General features: G+C 38.6%; 1 protein-coding gene across 2 annotated transcripts in view; it reads right to left on the bottom strand.

The window, feature by feature from the left end:
• Nucleotides 1-1,446: 1,446 nt before the first annotated feature.
• The window catches only part of CYP2C9 (cytochrome P450 2C9), a 77,567-nt gene continuing 60,841 nt past the window's right edge, over nt 1,447-18,172 (bottom strand). Inside the window, exons 7-9 of one of the 2 annotated variants that reach the window (XM_024253966.3) lie at nt 16,598-16,785; nt 5,371-5,512; nt 1,447-2,690 (exon numbers count right to left, since the gene is read on the bottom strand). In XM_024253966.3, coding sequence (XP_024109734.3) covers nt 2,509-2,690; nt 5,371-5,512; nt 16,598-16,785 — 512 coding nt within the window. In that variant the 3' untranslated portion in view covers nt 1,447-2,508. The remainder of the gene's footprint in view (nt 2,691-5,370; nt 5,513-16,597; nt 16,786-18,172) is intronic. The other variant, XM_024253967.3, reaches the window with a different exon arrangement.

Here is an 18,172-nt window from a genome sequence, read left to right as displayed (position 1 = left end):
AATAGGGGAATGACAGAGCAGTAAAGGCTATCTCCATTAGGAATAAGAACCTCTTTCCCTCCTCTGTCCGGGTGTGCTCTCACCATTGTTCCATCTGCAAGGAGTGCTCTTTCTGCAGAAAGTAAAAATTGCCTTGCTGAGCAAATTAAATTTTTGTTTGAGTGCTATTTCTTTGTGTCACCAGGGAAAAAGCATTTTGCATTTCTAATGTAAGGGAGATGTGAGAATAAGAGTCAGTAGTAGGAGTAGGAGATGTGACAACAGAAGCAAGTGTTTGGAGTGAAAGAAGGAAGAGTTCACGAGCCAAGGAATGCAGGCAGCCTTTAGGAGGTGAAATAGGCAGGAAAACAGATTATTCATTACAGTCTCCAGGAGAAAACAGACTTGACATCTCCTTGATTTAACTCACCTAGGGGTGTTTGCCAACACCTCTACTAATACTACATTAATACATTTGCATTTCCCATTGAAGAAGGTTTAAAAGGTATAATATGTAATTTCCATCTGGATCTTCCCATTAATGTGATACTCATTTCCACTTTCTCTTCTATTATCTCTCTGAATCATTTCTCTATGTTTCTGTCACCTTAGAGGTTTTGTTGGCATATTACTTGATAGGAAAATAGCAAGTTTTAATACAAGATGTGTGATATGAGCCCAATATTGTAATAAACATTTAACCCTATATGTATGTGTGCATAAGTTATATATATGTGTATATATATATATATAAAATGGGTGAATATACATAATGTACACATACATATATAGATGTTCATGTATACCTGCACCCACATGTTATCTTTAAAACGTATTCCAAAGTGTATGTAACTTCTTCTGGGAGATGAGCTGTGAGAAGCATAACAAATTATGTTACTTCTTATTTCTTACATTTCAAGGAGAAGACAGGAAGAGTGGTGAATATAATTTAACATAAGATACTTAGTTGTCTATTCTTTGGAGATGACATGAGGCTAATTATATTAGGACCATAGCATAAAATTATCATCCCACTTATGTTAAAAGTAAAATAATATAGGAGAAGCTGAGAAAGATTAAATCCTTGTAATTCTTCTTAGAAATTTTGCCCAGCCAAGTGTGGTGGCTCACACCTGTAATCCCAGCACTTTGTGAGGCTGAGGTGGGTGGATCATTTGAGGTCAGGAGTTCAAGACTAGTCTGGCCAACATGGTGAAACCCTGTCTCTACTAAAAATTAGCCTGGTGTGGGGGTGGGCACCTGTAATCCCAGCTACTTGGGAGACTGAAGCAGGAGAATCATTTCAACCCTGGAGGTGCAGATTGCAGCGAGCCAAGATCATGCCATTGTACTCCAGCCTGGGCAACAAAAGTGAGACTCCATCTCAAAAAAAGAAACAAAAAAAACAAAAAAAAATGAAAAAGAAATTTTATGTTTGAAGAGAGAAGCATGACAGAACATGTGAGCAGTGATATGAAAGCATGTATTTATACTTCATTATATCATTATAAGTTGGAAACATGAAGTAGTAAAAGTAATCTGATTCTTTATTTAGAGATAAAGTAATGACACTTTAAAGTAACACCAGGCCAGGTGCAGTGGCTCACACCTGTAATCCCAGCACTGTGGGAGGCCGAGGCAGGCAGATCACAAGGTCAGGAGATTGAGACCATCCTGGCTAACATGGTGAAAACCTGTCTGTACTAAAAATACAAAAAATTAGCCAGGTGTGGTGGCATACACCTATAATCCCAGCTACTCAAGAGGCTGAGGCAGGAGAATCACTTGAACCTGGGAGGCAGAGGTTACAGAGAGCTGAGATCGCACCACTGCACTCCATCGTGGTGACAGAGCAAGATTTTGTCTCAAAAAAAAAAAAAAGGAACACCAATGTCGATATAAGAATTCTAACATTTAATGTCCATTCCTCCCTTTTGCTGATCCTCTGAATATTTCCCTACAGGTTAGAGCTGCCCCTGGACAGTTTCTCACTTTCAAATCCAGTCCTCAAGTAACTCTAACACTCACCCAAAATAGCTTCCCTACCCTCTTCCCCTTTGTCCTTTCTGTCCTTATCATTTTGAGAACCAGCATGGCCTCCTGGCACTCTATTTTCTTTAATTTCTGACCTACATTATGCATAAAAGAAGGAAGATCTAATAAACTGACTCAGCAAATAATAATGCTTTTTATTTAGAACATGCAGAGAAATGCCTTTGAATTGTAATACAGAAATCATATTTCTCTATTTAATAATAACATATTAATAACTCAATATTAGATAAGTATGAGCATTATGTGACAGTCAATGCAACTGTTACAGAGTATGGAGAATAGCAGATATATTTGCACAGTGAAACATAGGAAACTCTCCGTAATGGAGGTCGAATGTTCACTAGATCTTCAGGGAAGGGAAAATGTGAGATGACAGGTGAGAAAAGGCATTACAGATAGTGAAAGATGGATAACGCCCCAGAAGAAAGAGAGCTGCAGGGACAGCACAGCAGCAGCCAGGCCATCTGCTCTTCTTCAGACAGGAATGAAGCACAGCTGGTAGAAGGGTGGCACAGAGGCAAATCCATTGACAACTGGAGTGGTGTCAAGGTTCTTTGGGTCAACCAGAGATTTCAGGTTAAAATTCTGTAAAATGGAGGTCAGGAATAAAAACAGCTCCATGCGGGCCAGGGCTTCTCCCACACAAATCCGTTTTCCTGAAAATAGCAAACACAGAGAGCAGTTACTCCTCATGCGTAACTGTGACAGTGACAAACACTGTCTCTGTAACTGGCACAAACAGAATATGCAATAACTGTTCAGTGAATCATAGGAGAGATGAGGAGATAGATGGGTGGATGGGTGCATGCATGAATGAATGGATGGATGAGTGGATGGATAAATGGATGAATGGATGGATGGATAGGCAACTGAAAAATGAATGGACATACTTACTCTTCACCTAATATCAGATCTTAACAGGCACCCTGTATTCAACAAATATTTGTTGAGTACCAGCTGCATGCCAAGCACTTTATTAAAATCTTTCTATAGACTTTAAATGTCTTCGTCAATCTTTCTTTAGAAACATACATTTCTTGTCCAGTGGATTGAACTGAGAAGGGCTTAGAAGAGGAGGCTAACATACTGTATTTACCTTTGTATTTCTGGCTCAATATGCAGCCAAAGATTTTTTTCCCCTAGGTACTTTCAGGAGCACATGTCTAAACAGGTCACCTTCTCACTTTAAAACTTTAAATGGCTTCCCTGTATTTCCTATAGGATAAGGTCCCAATGGATTGATCTGGACCCTCACATTCTGTTTCCAGTCTGATGATCCACATCACTCCTTACACTCTTCAAATCCGATACTGTCAACTCTAGGCATAGCCACTCATCATCAGTCTCCAGCACACCATGAAGTTTCAAATTTTATATCATGCTGCTCCTTTTGGCCAAGATGAACTTTTCTATTACCACAGTCAGGACATAGGTCAAATTTTATCTCCTTTTTTAACCCTCTTTCTCATCTCCTTGAGCAAGAAAATGTTGCTTTCTCTAGGTTTCCTCAACATTATATTTATACTTCCATTGAAAAATGTGCTATGGTCTGAATATGCCTCTCCCAAATTCATATGTTGACACATAATCCCAATGCAACATTACTAAAGAGATGGCTCCTTTTAGGAAGTGAATAAGTCAGGGGGGCTCTGTCCTTGCTAAAATAACAACATCAAGAGATGCAAGGGAGCCATTTCTCCTCTTTTGCCTTTTTTGCACTTCTGCCATATAAGGATACAGAGGGGTCATTATCTGTAAGGAATAGGCCCACATCAGACACTGAACTTGCTGACACCTCGATCTTGGAACTCCCAGCCTTCAGAACTGTGAGAAATAAATTTCCATTATTTATCAATTGCCTAGTCTTGGATACTTTGTTATGGCAGAAGAAACAGACAGCACGGGTCACCTGGAATAATAATTACTGATTTATTTATTTATTTATTAGTGTGCGATATGGTTGGGCTCTGTGTTCTTACCCAAATCTCATGTCAAATTGTAATTCCCAATGTTGGGGGAGATACCTGGTTAGAGGTGATTGAATCATGGGGGATAATTTCCCCCTTTCTATTCTCATGATAGTGAGTGAGTTCTCATGAGATCTGGTTGTTTAAAGGTATGTAGCCTTTCCTCACTGCTCTCTCTCTCCTGCTATGCCATGGAAAGATGTGCTTGCTTCCGCTTTGCCTCCCACCATGATTGCAAGTTTCTTGAGGTCTCCCAGCCATGCTTCCTGTACAACCTGTGGATCTGTGAGTGAATTAAATCTCTTTTCTTCATAAATTACCCAATCTCAAGTAGTTCTTTAAGGCAATGTAAGAATGGACTAATACATGTGCTAAATGTGAATGCTTGAAGGTAGGTTTCTTTTCTTGTTGTCTTGGTATCTACAGTAGCAGATATAAAGCAGACATTAAAGGTCATAGAATAAAGGAAGGAGATTCTATCACCAGATGTTCAGCACACACATTTCAAGTATGGATATCCAACATCCAAGATACATGGCCACGACTAGGGGAACAGCATGGTGCTCTGCATCACTGAAGAGTATCCTGCTACATTCCCAATGTCCCCCTCATCCCATCCATGGTTATTTGGCAAAGGTTCTAATATCCTTTATTTGGAGCCAATGTCCTGCTCCCGTGGCTTATTATCTCCTTTAATAGCCCTGTCTTCTCTTCTTTTCATCCTCTCTGCCTCCTTTGAGGTAGCTCAAATGTCTTTACTGCTATTAAAATGTTACTTATGCCTCACTTTGGGGTATAAAAGAACAAGAAGCAGACAGGTTTTCCATCTACCTCCCGATCCCCAACAGCCTGTTCTTTCCATATCACAGCCTCAGTCCTACTGAACTACAATGATCTGTTTACTCTGCTTTCCAAACTCAGAAGTGAGCCTTTTAAGACCGTATTCTGTGTTTTAGGATAATTTTATCCTACAAGTCCAGCCTAGGGGGTGAGGGACACCATGTGGAAAACACTCAGTGAAGTTCTGGAGTGAGATAACTTCCTCATGGCTAGTGAAGAAAATGTAATTAGTTTTATCTTCCAGGAGGAGTTCTTGGCTACCTCGGTGGTGTATCTAGAGGCAGAATTCAACCAACCTATACTTCAGCTTTCTCAATTTGGAAGAACTGGATTAACTCTCCAAAACCCACTAATCTGGCCCAATAATTAGGATGTATCATGAGCAGGGAGCACACAGGCATTCAGAACAGTGCTCTTGATCGTTTACAAAGAGTAATTGTACCACTGCAGAGGAGGCACATGTAAGTTCCAACTGATCAAAAAAGTTATCTTGTACCCTGAAATACAAATGGAAATAAATTTATATTACCTGCTGAGAAAGGCATGAAGTAGTTACTTTTCTTAAAATTGCCACCTTCATCCAGAAAGTGACGAGGGTCAAACATCTCTGGGTTGGGAAATTCTTTGTTGTCATGTAGCACAGAAGTCAGGGAAATTAATATGGTTGTGCCCTAGAAAGAAGAGACATAGATGAACTGAGCTGTAAAGAAGTCATGAAGATTGAAGAAACAGTGGTAATCACGTAGTTAAGTCTTTTGATGTGCAGATGAGGAAATCCCATTCCAAAGAAGAGCAGTACCATTTCCAGATGGATAGACCAAGTAATAAGAGTCATGAACTTAAGGCCCATGACAATAATCTTGCTAAAGTGCCCTGCAATCACATTTGAAGTCCTGAGTACTTGGATACTTGGGTGCAACATTCTGAATCTGTCCTCCTTTTCATCAAGCTTGGACACTAGTGGCTGTCCACACTTGCTGCTCTATTCCATCACTTCAGTTTTCACCAACCTTATGTGTAGATTATGACTAAAAGTTGAAGTCTCTGTTGACACAGGAAATGGCCACAGTATCTGTTCACAGGGCATTTGTGAATAAACATATGATTGAATTTCAAATGACATCTTCTGGGATGGTAACAAGTGTAGTGGCAAGGATAAAACTATTGAGTTCTTGTCATTGCCATGCAGTTTGTTTGTCTTCATTTAAAGATATGGGAGAGATATTCATTACAGATTAATCCTAGCTTAAAAATACAGAAGGAATGATGAAATTAGAAAAATCACCTATTTGTAACCATTCAGGTCAAGATCATCAGGTCAAGTGAGGATCATTAATGAAAGATAAAACTATTGGATGTGTGACTTTGGAAGTAGGGTGTTCTGTCTTAAAGTACCATGCCATAGATTTTTATCATTCACGCATAAAAAGCAGAACCCCTTCAATGGAAAGATCTGGCAGATTCCAACTTATTAGGTGAGGATCTTAGCATAACCAATAATGGCATATGTGACATTATATGTCCCGCCTCACCACTGTGATTCAGCGGAATATACAAAATACTATGTTGTTTTCTTGCCAAAGTCATAACTGGAATATAATATTTAGAAAACAATTATACAAAATGAGCCCCAGGAAAATTTAAGTGACTAATGGCTCAACTCTTTACAGAGATCAACATACTGAAAGGAAACAGCGGAAAAGGGACTCTTCTTGATTACAGGAGATGAAAATAACAGGATACTGAAACTATGTGCTTATTTCTTGACTGGAGAGTGAATTGCAAGAAAAAAAGTGATTAAAATATTCTTTTAAAGTTGGGAAATTTTAAATAAAATCTGTATAGTAAATAATTTATTGTATTAAAAACTCCACAGTATGAATGCTATTATTATTATGTAGGAGAAAACCATTGTTATTGTGCTGTACATACTGAAGTATTGAGGTGTAAATGGATGGACAGATATCAAAGTAGATATATATACACACTGCCATATGTACATATACATATGTGTGTGTAATATTATTTATTTTAAAAATTTTTATAATAAAAAATGTTAGGAAAAATTCTACCCCCTAAATTTTCATATAAATAGTCTATAATTTTGTTTTTTAAAAATATTCCCTTGAATATTTATAAACAAGTACTATATTAAAATGTTATTAAGATACCAAAGCAGATTTATTTCAACAAATGTTACTTGAATAAGTAGAAATTTATAGACATTGAAGCATGACCACTATTACTTCATATTATGAAATAAAAATTAATTTGAAATATGTCATTGATCTAGATATAAGAGCTAAAACAAAAAAATTCTGGAAAAGTTGAAAGCCAGTCTTTGGAATCTCGTGCTGACAAATATTCCTTAAATATGACATAAAAGCACAAATCAATCGCACATCTTTGCAGAAAATTCTACTGGACAGGGATGTCTTATATTAGGCATCAATAAAAAATACTCCCTGCACAAGTCCATCCTGCCACCTGTTTTTTTATAGCATGTGAGCTAAAAGTATTTACATTGAACAAATGCAAATAAGAAACAATATTTTTGAAACAATATTTTTGAAACAAACATTTTATAGGAAATTTACATTTGTTTCTATAAAAATTGGAACATATCAATACTCATTCATTTGCAGGTTGTTTATGACTGCTTTCATGCTACAATAGCAGATGTCAAGAATTGCGACAGAAACCACATGGCCTGAAAAGTCTAAAATATTTACTATCTGGCCCATTACAGAAACAGTTTGTGAACTCCTGTCTCAGACTATTATCTCCAGCTAGATAAGTGGATCCAGCCTGTAGCAGAAGAACACATGTATCTGATTTGTAAAGAGGGTAGAATTGGCCACACAGTGCTGCTTTTTTCTGTACTGGGCTATTCCATGAAGAAGGGATTCAATGGGTTATCCCCTTGGGCTCTGGCTTCTCAGGGCTTAAAAGACATCAGGCACAGCATGAGCTGCCCTGCATGGGGGTGAATGAAGAAACTCATCAGATGCAGCATTCACCTCCAGGAGGTCACCAAAGCTGATGCAGTGAACTGGGGAGACTGGCAACTCCTGCCTGATTCTTCAGTATATTTCTCATTTAGTTAGTTACAGGAGAAGAAGTAAGTCTCATTACCATTACCCTCAGACCCTAATTTTGAGAAATGAATGTCTCCTGGTTATCTCCTGTGTTTGTGAAAACAGAGTGCATTGAAGTCTTTTCTCTTGTACTAAATCAGTGACCACTAGAGTAAGCCCCATAATCTCTAAGTGAATTATCAATTCTGTCTTCTTCAAAAGATGACATTAGTAATTGCAACCTTACCAAGTCTTGTTGCTTTTTCCCCTCGAAAATACAACTTTCAGTTATATTATTTTTTATTTTACTAAAAATATGTATTGGTTTTGATTGGAAAAGAGTAGGTTTGAGATGGCAACTGGAGTGTCTGGATTAATACAGAAACCATGTGATAGAAGGCACTGCAAAGCTGCCAAGACAAAAATTGGTTTCAAGCTTCCAAAGGTAGGAGAACCTCAGAGAGCTAAGCTAACACTGAGACTCAATTTTCAACTGGGTTCACATTATGTCCAATTCTGAATCAGGACAACAGGTGTCATGTCATTATCACCGCCGATGGGAGAGGAATGAATCTTTCTTTGAAGAATATAAACCTCCTCTGCAATTCTGCAATTTCTTATATATACCATCTGGTATTTAACCAAAAGTTATCAGGCATTTCAAAGATACAACAAAGTGATCACAAGAAGAAAAGTGGGGAGAGGGAATGGCAATAAAAACAGACTCACATTAGGAAACACTTCTTGCCTGGTTTTATAAGGCTGGCATAATCTTAATATCAAAAATCTTGAAAATTCTGAGAAAGAAAATAATAAACCAAATCTCTTGTGAATGTAAACACTGAAGTCCTAAACAATATGAAGAAGGCCAGTTCATCTCTATGTGCATACTTATATCTATTTAGTGAGAAATGTAAGCCCAATATATATAATCTGATGTTGTGTGGATATTTGTCCCCTCCAAATCTCATGTTGAAATGTGATTCTCAATGTTGGATGTGGGGTCTGGTGAGAAGTATTTAGGACATGGGGGTGAATTCTTCATGAGTGGCTTAAAGCTCTTCCCGTGAGAATAAGTGAGTTCATATTCTGTTAGTTCACACACAAGCTGGTTGTTTAAAGTCACTTCTACTCCTTTTTCTCTTACGCCCTCTCTTGCCATGTGAATTCTTGCTTCCCCTTCCCCTTCTCCCATGATTGGAAGTTACCTGAAGTCCTCACTAGGAGTAGATGCCTGCCCCCATTATGCCTCTTGCACAGCCTGCAGAGCCATGAGCCAAAATAAAACTCTTTTATTTATAAATTACCCAGCCAAAGATATTCCTTTATAGCAATGGAAATGGACTAACACACAATTATATAAATAGATGCAGAGTATTGATTTGATAAGATTTTACACACAATTATGACATATATATATATATATATGACAGCAAACTTCTCTAATCTGATAAAGAAAATCTACCAAAATCTACTTCAAGCATCATTCTCAATATTGAAATGGAAAACTTCCACTGCTTCCTGCAGATTAGAAATGAGAAACAAGGATCCCCACTGTAACCAATTCTATTCAATGCTCTCCTAGAAATTCTAGCTAATGCAGTAATGAATGCAATAAAGAGACATTAAGCCCATGAGAAATGGAAAATAAGAAATAAAACAATATTAACTCAGATACAGTATAATGTACACAGAAATTACAATGAATCCAGAAATAAATTATGAATATTGATTAGTAAATTTAGCAAAGTTGACAGATTAACATCATCAGAATGATAAAAACTAATTATGTTCCACAACAAAAATGTTAATAATCTAGGGAAAACCAAAGACTTGAAAACCATGACAACAAAATCAAAACATTCCTGGTTAAATAAAAGAAACCCCAAACAAATTGGAAGCATAATTATATTCAGCAATGGAAAGACTCAACGTGTCAAGATTCAGTTCTTTCCAAATTAGCCTATAAATTTAGTGTCACCCTGACAGAAATTCCAGCCCAAGGTTTTGGGAAATTTACAAACTAATACCTTTAAAATTTATTTGGAAATATAAGCACCTAAGAGTAGCCAAACCAATCTTGAAGAAAGATAATAAATCTGGAGGGGGAGGAGCCAAGATGGCCGAATAGGAACAGCTACGGTCTACAGCTCCTAGACCGAGTGACTCAGAAGATGGGTGATTTCTGCATTTCCATCTGAGGTACCGTGTTCATCTCACTAGGGAGTGCCAGACAGTGGGCGCAGGTCAGTGGGTGAGTGCACCGTGTGCCAGCCGAAGCAGGGGCGAGGCATTGCCTCACTCGGGAAGCACAAGGGGTCAGGGAGTTCCCTTTCCAGGGATGACAGACGGCACCTAGAAAATCAGGCCACTCCCACCCGAATACTGGGCTTTTCCGACGGGCTTAGGAAATGGTGACCCAGGAGATTATAGCCCGCACCTGGCTCAGAGGGTCCTACGCCCACAGAGTCTCGCTGATTGCTAGCACAGCAGTCTGAGATCAAACAGCAAGTCGGCAGCGAGGCTGGGCGAGGGGCGCCCGCCATTGCCCAGGCTCGCTTAGGTAAACAAAGCAGCCAGGAAGCTTGAACTGGGTGGAGCCCACCACAGCTCAAGGAGGCCTGCCTGCCTCTGTAGGCTCCACCTCTGGGGGCAGGGCACAGACAAACAAAAAGACAGCAGTAACCTCTGCAGACTTAAATGTCCCTGTCTGACAGCTTTGAGGAGAGCAGTGGTTCTCCCAGCACGCAGCTGGAGATCTGAGAACTGGCTGACTTCCTCTGCAAGTGGGTCCCTGACCCCTGACCCTCAAGCAGCCTAACTGGGAGGCACCCCCCAGCAGGGGCAGACTGACACCTCACACAGCCGGCCAGGTACTCCAACAGACCTGCAGCTGAGGGTCCTGTCTGTTAGAAGGAAAACTAACAGAAAGGACATCCACACCAAAAACCCATCTGTACATCACCATCATCAAAGACCAAAAGTAGATAAAACCACAAAGATGGGGGAAAAACAGAGCAGAAAAACTGGAAACTCTAAAAAGCAGAGTACCTCTCCTCCTCCAAAGGAATGCAGTTCCTCACCAGCAACGGAACAAAGCTGGACGGAGAATGACTTTGACAGCTGAGAGAAGAAGGCTTCAGACGATCAAATTACTCCGAGCTACGGGAGGATATTCAAACCAAAGGCAAAGAAGTTGAAAACTTTGAAAAAAATTTAGAAGAATGTATAACTAGAATAACCAATACAGAGAAGTGCTTAAAGGAGCTGATGGAGCTGAAAACCAAGGCTCGAGATGTACGTGAAGAATGCAGAAGCCTCAGGAGCTGATGCAATCAAATGGAAGAAAGGGTATCAGCCCTGGAAGATGAAATGAATGAAATGAAGCGAGAAGGGAAGTTTAGAGAAAAAAGAATAAAAAGAAACGAGCAAAGCCTCCAAGAAATGTGGGACTATGTGAAAAGACCAAATCTACGTATGATTGGTGTACCTGAAAGTGACGGGGAGAATGGAACCAAGTTGGAAAACACTCTGCAGGATATTATCCAGGAGAACTTCCCCAATCTAGCAAGGCAGGCCAACATTCAGATTCCGGAAATACAGAGAATGCCACAAAGATACCCCTCGAGAAGAGCAACTCCAAGACACATAATTGTCAGATTCACCAAAGTTGAAATGAAGGAAAAAATGTTAAGGGCAGCCAGAGAGAAAGGTCGGGTTACCATCAAAGGGAAGCCCATCAGACTAACAGCAGATCTCTCGGCAGAAACCCTACAAGCCAGAAGAGAGTGGGGGACAATATTCAACATTCTTAAAGAAAAGAATTTTCAACCCAGAATTTCATATCCTGCCAAACTAAGCTTCATAAGTGAAGGAGAAATAAAATACTTTACAGACAAGCAAATGCTGACAGATTTTGTCACCACCAGGTCTGCCCTAAAAGAGCTCCTGAAGGAAGCGCTAAACATGGAAAGGCACAACCTGTACCAGCCACTGCAAAATCATACTGAAATGTAAAGACCATCGAGACTAGGAAGAGACTGCATCAACTAATGAGCAAAATAACCAGCTAACATCATAATGACAGGATCAGATTCACACATAACAATATTAACTTTAAATGTAAATGGACTAAATGCTCCAATTAAAAGACACAGACTGGCAAATTGGATAAAGACTCAAGACCCATCAGTGTGCAGTATTCAGGAAACCCATCTCATGTGCAGAGACACAAATAGGCTCAGAATAAAAGGATGGAGGAAGATCTACCAAGCAAATGGAAAACAAAAAAAGGCAGGGGTTGCAATCCTAGTCTCTGATAAAACAGACTTTAAACCAACAAAGATCAAAAGAGACAAAGAAGGCCATTACATAATGGTAAAGGGATTAATTCAACAAGAAGAGCTAACTATCCTAAATATATATGCACCCAATACAGGAGCACCCAGATTCATAAAGCAAGTCCTGAGTGACCTACAAAGAGACTTAGACTCCCACACATTAATAATGGGAGACTTTAACACCCCACTGTCAACATTAGACAGATCAACGAGACAGAAAGTCAACAAGGATACCCAGGAATTGAACTCAGCTCTGCACCAAGTGGACCTAATAGACATCTACAGAACTCTCCACCCCAAATCAACAGAATATACATTTTTTTCAGCACCACACCACACCTATTCCAAAATTGGCCATATACTTGGAAGTAAAGCTCTCCTCAATAAACGTAAAAGAACAGAAATTATAACAAACTATCTCTCAGATCACAGTGCAATCAAGCTAGAACTCAGGATTAAGAATCTCACTCAAAACCACTCAACTACATGGAAACTGAACAACCTGCTCCTGAATGACTACTGGGTACATAACGAAATGAAGGCAGAAATAAAGATGTTCTTTGAAACCAACGAGAACCAAGACACAACATACCAGAAACTCTGGGATGCATTCAAAGCAGTGTGTAGAGGGAAATTTATAGCACTAAATGCCCACAAGAGAAAGCAGGAAAGATCCAAAATTGACAGCCTAACGTCACAATTAAAAGAACTAGAAAAGCAAGAGCAAACACATTCAAAAGCTAGCAGAAGGCAAGAAATAACTAAAATCAGAGCAGAACTGAAGGAAATAGAGACACAAAAAACCCTTCAAAAAATAAATGAATCCAGGAGCTGGTTTTTTGAAAGGATCAACAAAATTGATAGACCGCTAGCAAGATTAATAAAGAAAAAAAGAGAGAAGAATCAAATAGATGCAATAAAAAATGATAAAGGGGATATCACCACTGATCCTACAGAAATACAAACTACCATCAGAGAATATTACAAACACCTCTACGCAAATAAACTAGTAAGTCTAGAAGAAATGGATTATTCCTCAACACATACAGCCTCCCAAGACTAAACCAGGAAGAAGTTGAATCTCTGAATAGACCAATAACAGGAGCTGAAATTGTGGCAATAATCAATAGCTTACCAACCAAAAAAAGTCCAGGACCAGATGGGTTCACAGCCGAATTCTACCAGAGGTACAAGGAGGAGCTGGTACCATTCCTTCTGAAACTATTCCAATCAATAGAAAAAGAGGGAATCCTCCCTAACTCATTTTATGAGGCCAGCATCATCCTGATACCAAAGCCTGGCAGAGACACAACAAAAAAAGAGAATTTTAGACCAATATCCTTGATGAACATTGATGCAAAAATCCTCAATAAGATACTGGCAAACAGAATCCAGCAGCACATCAAAAAGCTTATCCACCATGATCAAGTGGGCTTCATCCCTGGGATGCAAGGCTGGTTCAATATATGCAAATCAATAAATGTAATCCAGCATATAAACAGAACCAAAGACAAAAACCACATGATTATCTCAATAGATGCAGAAAAGGCTTTTGACAAAATTCAAAAACCCTTCATGCTAAAAACTCTCAGTAAATTAGGTATTGATGGGACGTGTCTCAAAATAATAAGAGCTAGCTATGAGAAACCCACAGCCAATATCATACTGAATGGGCAAAAACTGGAAGCATTCCCTTTGAAAACTGGCACAAGACAGGGATGCCCTCTCTCACCACTCCTATTCAACATAGTGTTGGAAGTTCTGGCCAGGGCAATTAGGCAGGAGAAGGAAATCAATGGTATTCAATTAGGAAAAGAGGAAGTCAAATTGTCCCTGTTTGCAGATGACATGATAGTATATCTAGAAAACCCCATTGTCTCAGCCCAAAATCTCCTTAAGCTAATAAGCAACTTCAGCAAAGTCTCAGGATACAAAATCAATGTGCAAAAATCACAAGCATTCTTATACATCAATAACAGACAAACAGAGAGCCAAATCATGAGTGAACTCCCATTCACAATTGCTTCAAAGAGAATAAAATACCTAAGAATACAACTTACTAGGGATGTGAAGGACCTCTTCAAGGAGAACTACAAACCACTGCTCAAGGAAATAAAAGAGGATACAAAGAAATGGAAGAACATTCCATGCTCATGGGTAGGAAGAATCAATATCATGAAAATGGCCATCCTTCCCAAGGTAATTTACAGATTCAATGCCATCCCATCAAGTTACCAATGACTTTCTTCACAGAATTGGAAAAAACTACTTTAAAGTTCATATGGAACCAAAAAAGAGCCCGCATCGCCAAGTCAATCCTAAGCCAAAAGAACAAAGCTGGAGGCATCACACTACCTGACTTCAAACTATACTACAAGGCTACAGTAACCAAAACAGCATGGTACTGGTACCAAAACAGAGATATAGATCAATGGAACAGAACAGAGCCGTCAGAAATAATGCCACATATCTACAAGTATCTGATCTTTGACAAACCTGACAAAAACAAGAAATGGGGAAAGGATTCCCTATTTAATAAATGGTGCTGGGAAAACTGGCTAGCCATATGTAGAAAGCTGAAACTGGATCCCTTCCTTACACCTTATACAAAAATCAATTCAAGATGGATTAAAGACTTAAATGTTAGACCTAAAACCATAAAAACCCTAGAAGAAAACCTAGGCATTACCATTCAGGACATAGGCATGGGCAAGGACTTCATGTCTAATACACCAAAAGCAATGGCAACAAAAGCCAAAATTGACAAATGGGATCTAATTAAACTAAAGAGCTTCTGCACAGCAAAGGAAACTACCATCAGAGTGAACAGGCAACCTACAAAATGGGAGAATATTTTCGCAACCTACTCATCTGACAAAGGACTAATATGCAGAATCTACAATGAACTCCAACAAATTTACAAGAAAAAAACAAACAACCCCATCAAAAAGTGGGCGAAGGACATGAACAGACACTTCTCAAAAGAAGACATTTATGCAGCCAAAAAACACATGAGAAAATGCTCACCATCACTGGCCATCAGAGAAATGCAAATCAAAACCACAATGAGATACCATCTCACACCAGTTAGAATGGCAATCATTATAAAGTCAGGAAACAACAGGTGCTGGAGAGGATGTGGAGAAATAGGAACACTTTTACACTGTTGGTGGGACTGTAAACTAGTTCAACCCTTGTGGAAGTCAGTGTGGCGATTCCTCAGGGATCTAGAACTAGAAATTCCATTTGACCCAGCCATCCCATTACTGGGTATATACCCACAGGACTATAAATCATGCTGCTATAAAGACACATGCACATGTATGTTTATTGCAGCATTATTCACAATAGCAAAGACTTGGAACCAACCCAAATGTCCATCAATGATAGACTGGATTAAGAAAATGTGGCACATATACACCATGGAATACTATGCAGCCATAAAAAATGATGAGTTCATGTCCTTTGTAGGGACATGGATGAAATTGGAAATCATCATTCTCAGTAAACTCTCGCAAGAACAAAAAACCAAACACCGCATATTCTCACTCATAGATGGGAATTGAACAATGAGAACACATGGACACAGTAAGGGGAACATCACACTTCGGGGACTGTTGTGGGGTGGGGGGAGGGGGGAGGGATAACATTGGGAGATATACCTAATGCTAGATGACGAGTTGGTGGGTGCAGCGCACCAGCATGGCACATGTATACATATGTAACTTTCCTGCACATTGCGCACATGTACCATAGAGCCTAAAGTATAATAATAATAATAATAATAATAATAATAAAGAAAAAAACAAACAAACATAAAAAGAGAAAAGAAAAAAAAAGAAAAAGAAGAGGTTGAAATGGCCTCATGCAAAGGCATAAGAATGACACAAAGGACTTCGGGGACTTGGGGGGAAGAGTGTGAGGGGACAAGGGATAAAATGCAACAAGTATGGTGCAGTGTACACTGCTCAGGTGGTGGGTGTGCCAGGTTCTCACAAATATCCACTAAGGAACTTACTTATGTAACCAAATGCCACCTGTACCCCAATAACTTATGGAAAAATAAAATTAAAAAAAGAAAAAATAAAAACAAACAAACAAACAAACAAAAAAAAAAACAAAAAAAAAATAAATAAATCTGGAGAACACACACTGCCAGACAGTAGGACTGTTACAAACCTTTGTAGCCCCAAACTGGAAACAAGAGAAAGTCCAGTTAAACTGCCATACATATGAGTTATGCACTTCTCTCACCTAGTGATGGTAGAGGTTAACAATGATACTGTGAATTTGGGGACTTCAAAAACAAGGAGTTGCAGTGTAGGAGAAACAAACTTACCTTGGGAATGAGATAGTTTCTGAATTTAATGTCACAGGTCACTGCATGGGGCAGGCTGGTGGGGAGAAGGTCAATGTATCTCTGGACCTCGTGCACCACGGCATCTGTGTAGGGCATGTGGCTCTTGTCCTGCATGCAGGGGCTCCGGTTTCTGCCAATCACACGTTCAATCTCTTCCTGGACTTTAGCTGATAAGACACAAGTAAAAACTGATGGAAAAGGAGAAAAATGGCACATTTGTTGTAGCAATTCAGGGGTACCTGAATCATGATGAATGTATCCAAACGTCATTATAAATTTAAATTATAGTGCTGGAAGTATATGCAAACTTAAAGAGAGGACGGTTACAGATGCACAAATGTGTAACTGCCATAAACCAGGCATTAAGAAAAATCTGTACACATATAAACAGAGAAAATTCTCTTCAATAAAGGAAGACAGGAAGAAATGAAAGAAGGAAGAGAAGTCCACAAAATGACCAGAAAACAAATAACAAAAGGGCATGGGTAAGTCCTTACTTATCAATAATAACACTGAATGTAAATGGAATAAAATCTCCAATCAAAAGACATACTGACCTGTTACTGACCTGGATGGAAAAACAAGACCTATTAATCTGTTGCCTAAAAGAAACACACTTCACTTATAAAGACACACATAGGCTGAAAATAAAGGAATGGAATGAGACAGTACATGCCAATGGAAATGAAAAAATGAGCATGAGTTACTATATTTAAATCAGACAAAGTAGATTTCAAAACAAAAACAATAAGAAGACGCAAAGAAGATCATTATTGGTGATAAAGTGGTCAGCTTGGCAAGAAGATGGAACAAGTTTAAATATATATGCCACCAACAATGGAGCACCCAGATATATAAAAGACACATAATTAGAACTAGAGAGAGATAGGCCCCAATATAATAATAGCTGGAGATTTCAACACCCCACTTTCAGCATTGGACAGGTCATCCAGATAGAAAATCAACAAGGAAACATTGAACTTCATCTGCACTGTAGATCAAATGGATCTAATAGATATTTGCAGGATATTTTATCCAACTGCTACAGAATACACATTCTTTTCCACAGCACATGGATTGTTATCAAGAATTGACCGTATGTTAGGTCACAAAACAAGTCTTAAAATATTCAAGAAACTGAAATAGTATCAAGCATCTTCTCTGACCACAATGTAATAAAACCAGCAATCAATAACAAGAGGAATTTTGGAAACTACACAAATAAATGGAAATTTAAAAATATGTTCATAAATGAACAGTGGGTCCATGAAGAGATTAAAAAGAAAATTGAACAATTTCCTGAAACAAATGATAATGAAAACACAACATACAAAAACCTAGGGGCTACAGCAAGACCAGTACTAAGAGGAAAGTTTATAGCTACAAGAGCTTATAGTAAAAATGGAGAAAATTGACAAATAAAAAATTTAGTGATGCATCCTAAAGAATTAGAAAAGCAAAAGCAAATTAAAACCAAAATTAGTAGAATAAAATGAATAATAAAGATCAGAGAAGAAATAAATAAAATTTAAGTGAAGAAAACAAAACAAAAGA

This window comes from Pongo abelii, chromosome 8 (genome assembly GCF_028885655.2).
Source record: "Pongo abelii isolate AG06213 chromosome 8, NHGRI_mPonAbe1-v2.0_pri, whole genome shotgun sequence".
Classification (NCBI taxonomy): Eukaryota; Metazoa; Chordata; class Mammalia; order Primates; family Hominidae; genus Pongo; species Pongo abelii.
Note: the sequence above shows the minus strand (reverse complement) of the source record. Positions and strands in the feature narration are given on the sequence as shown.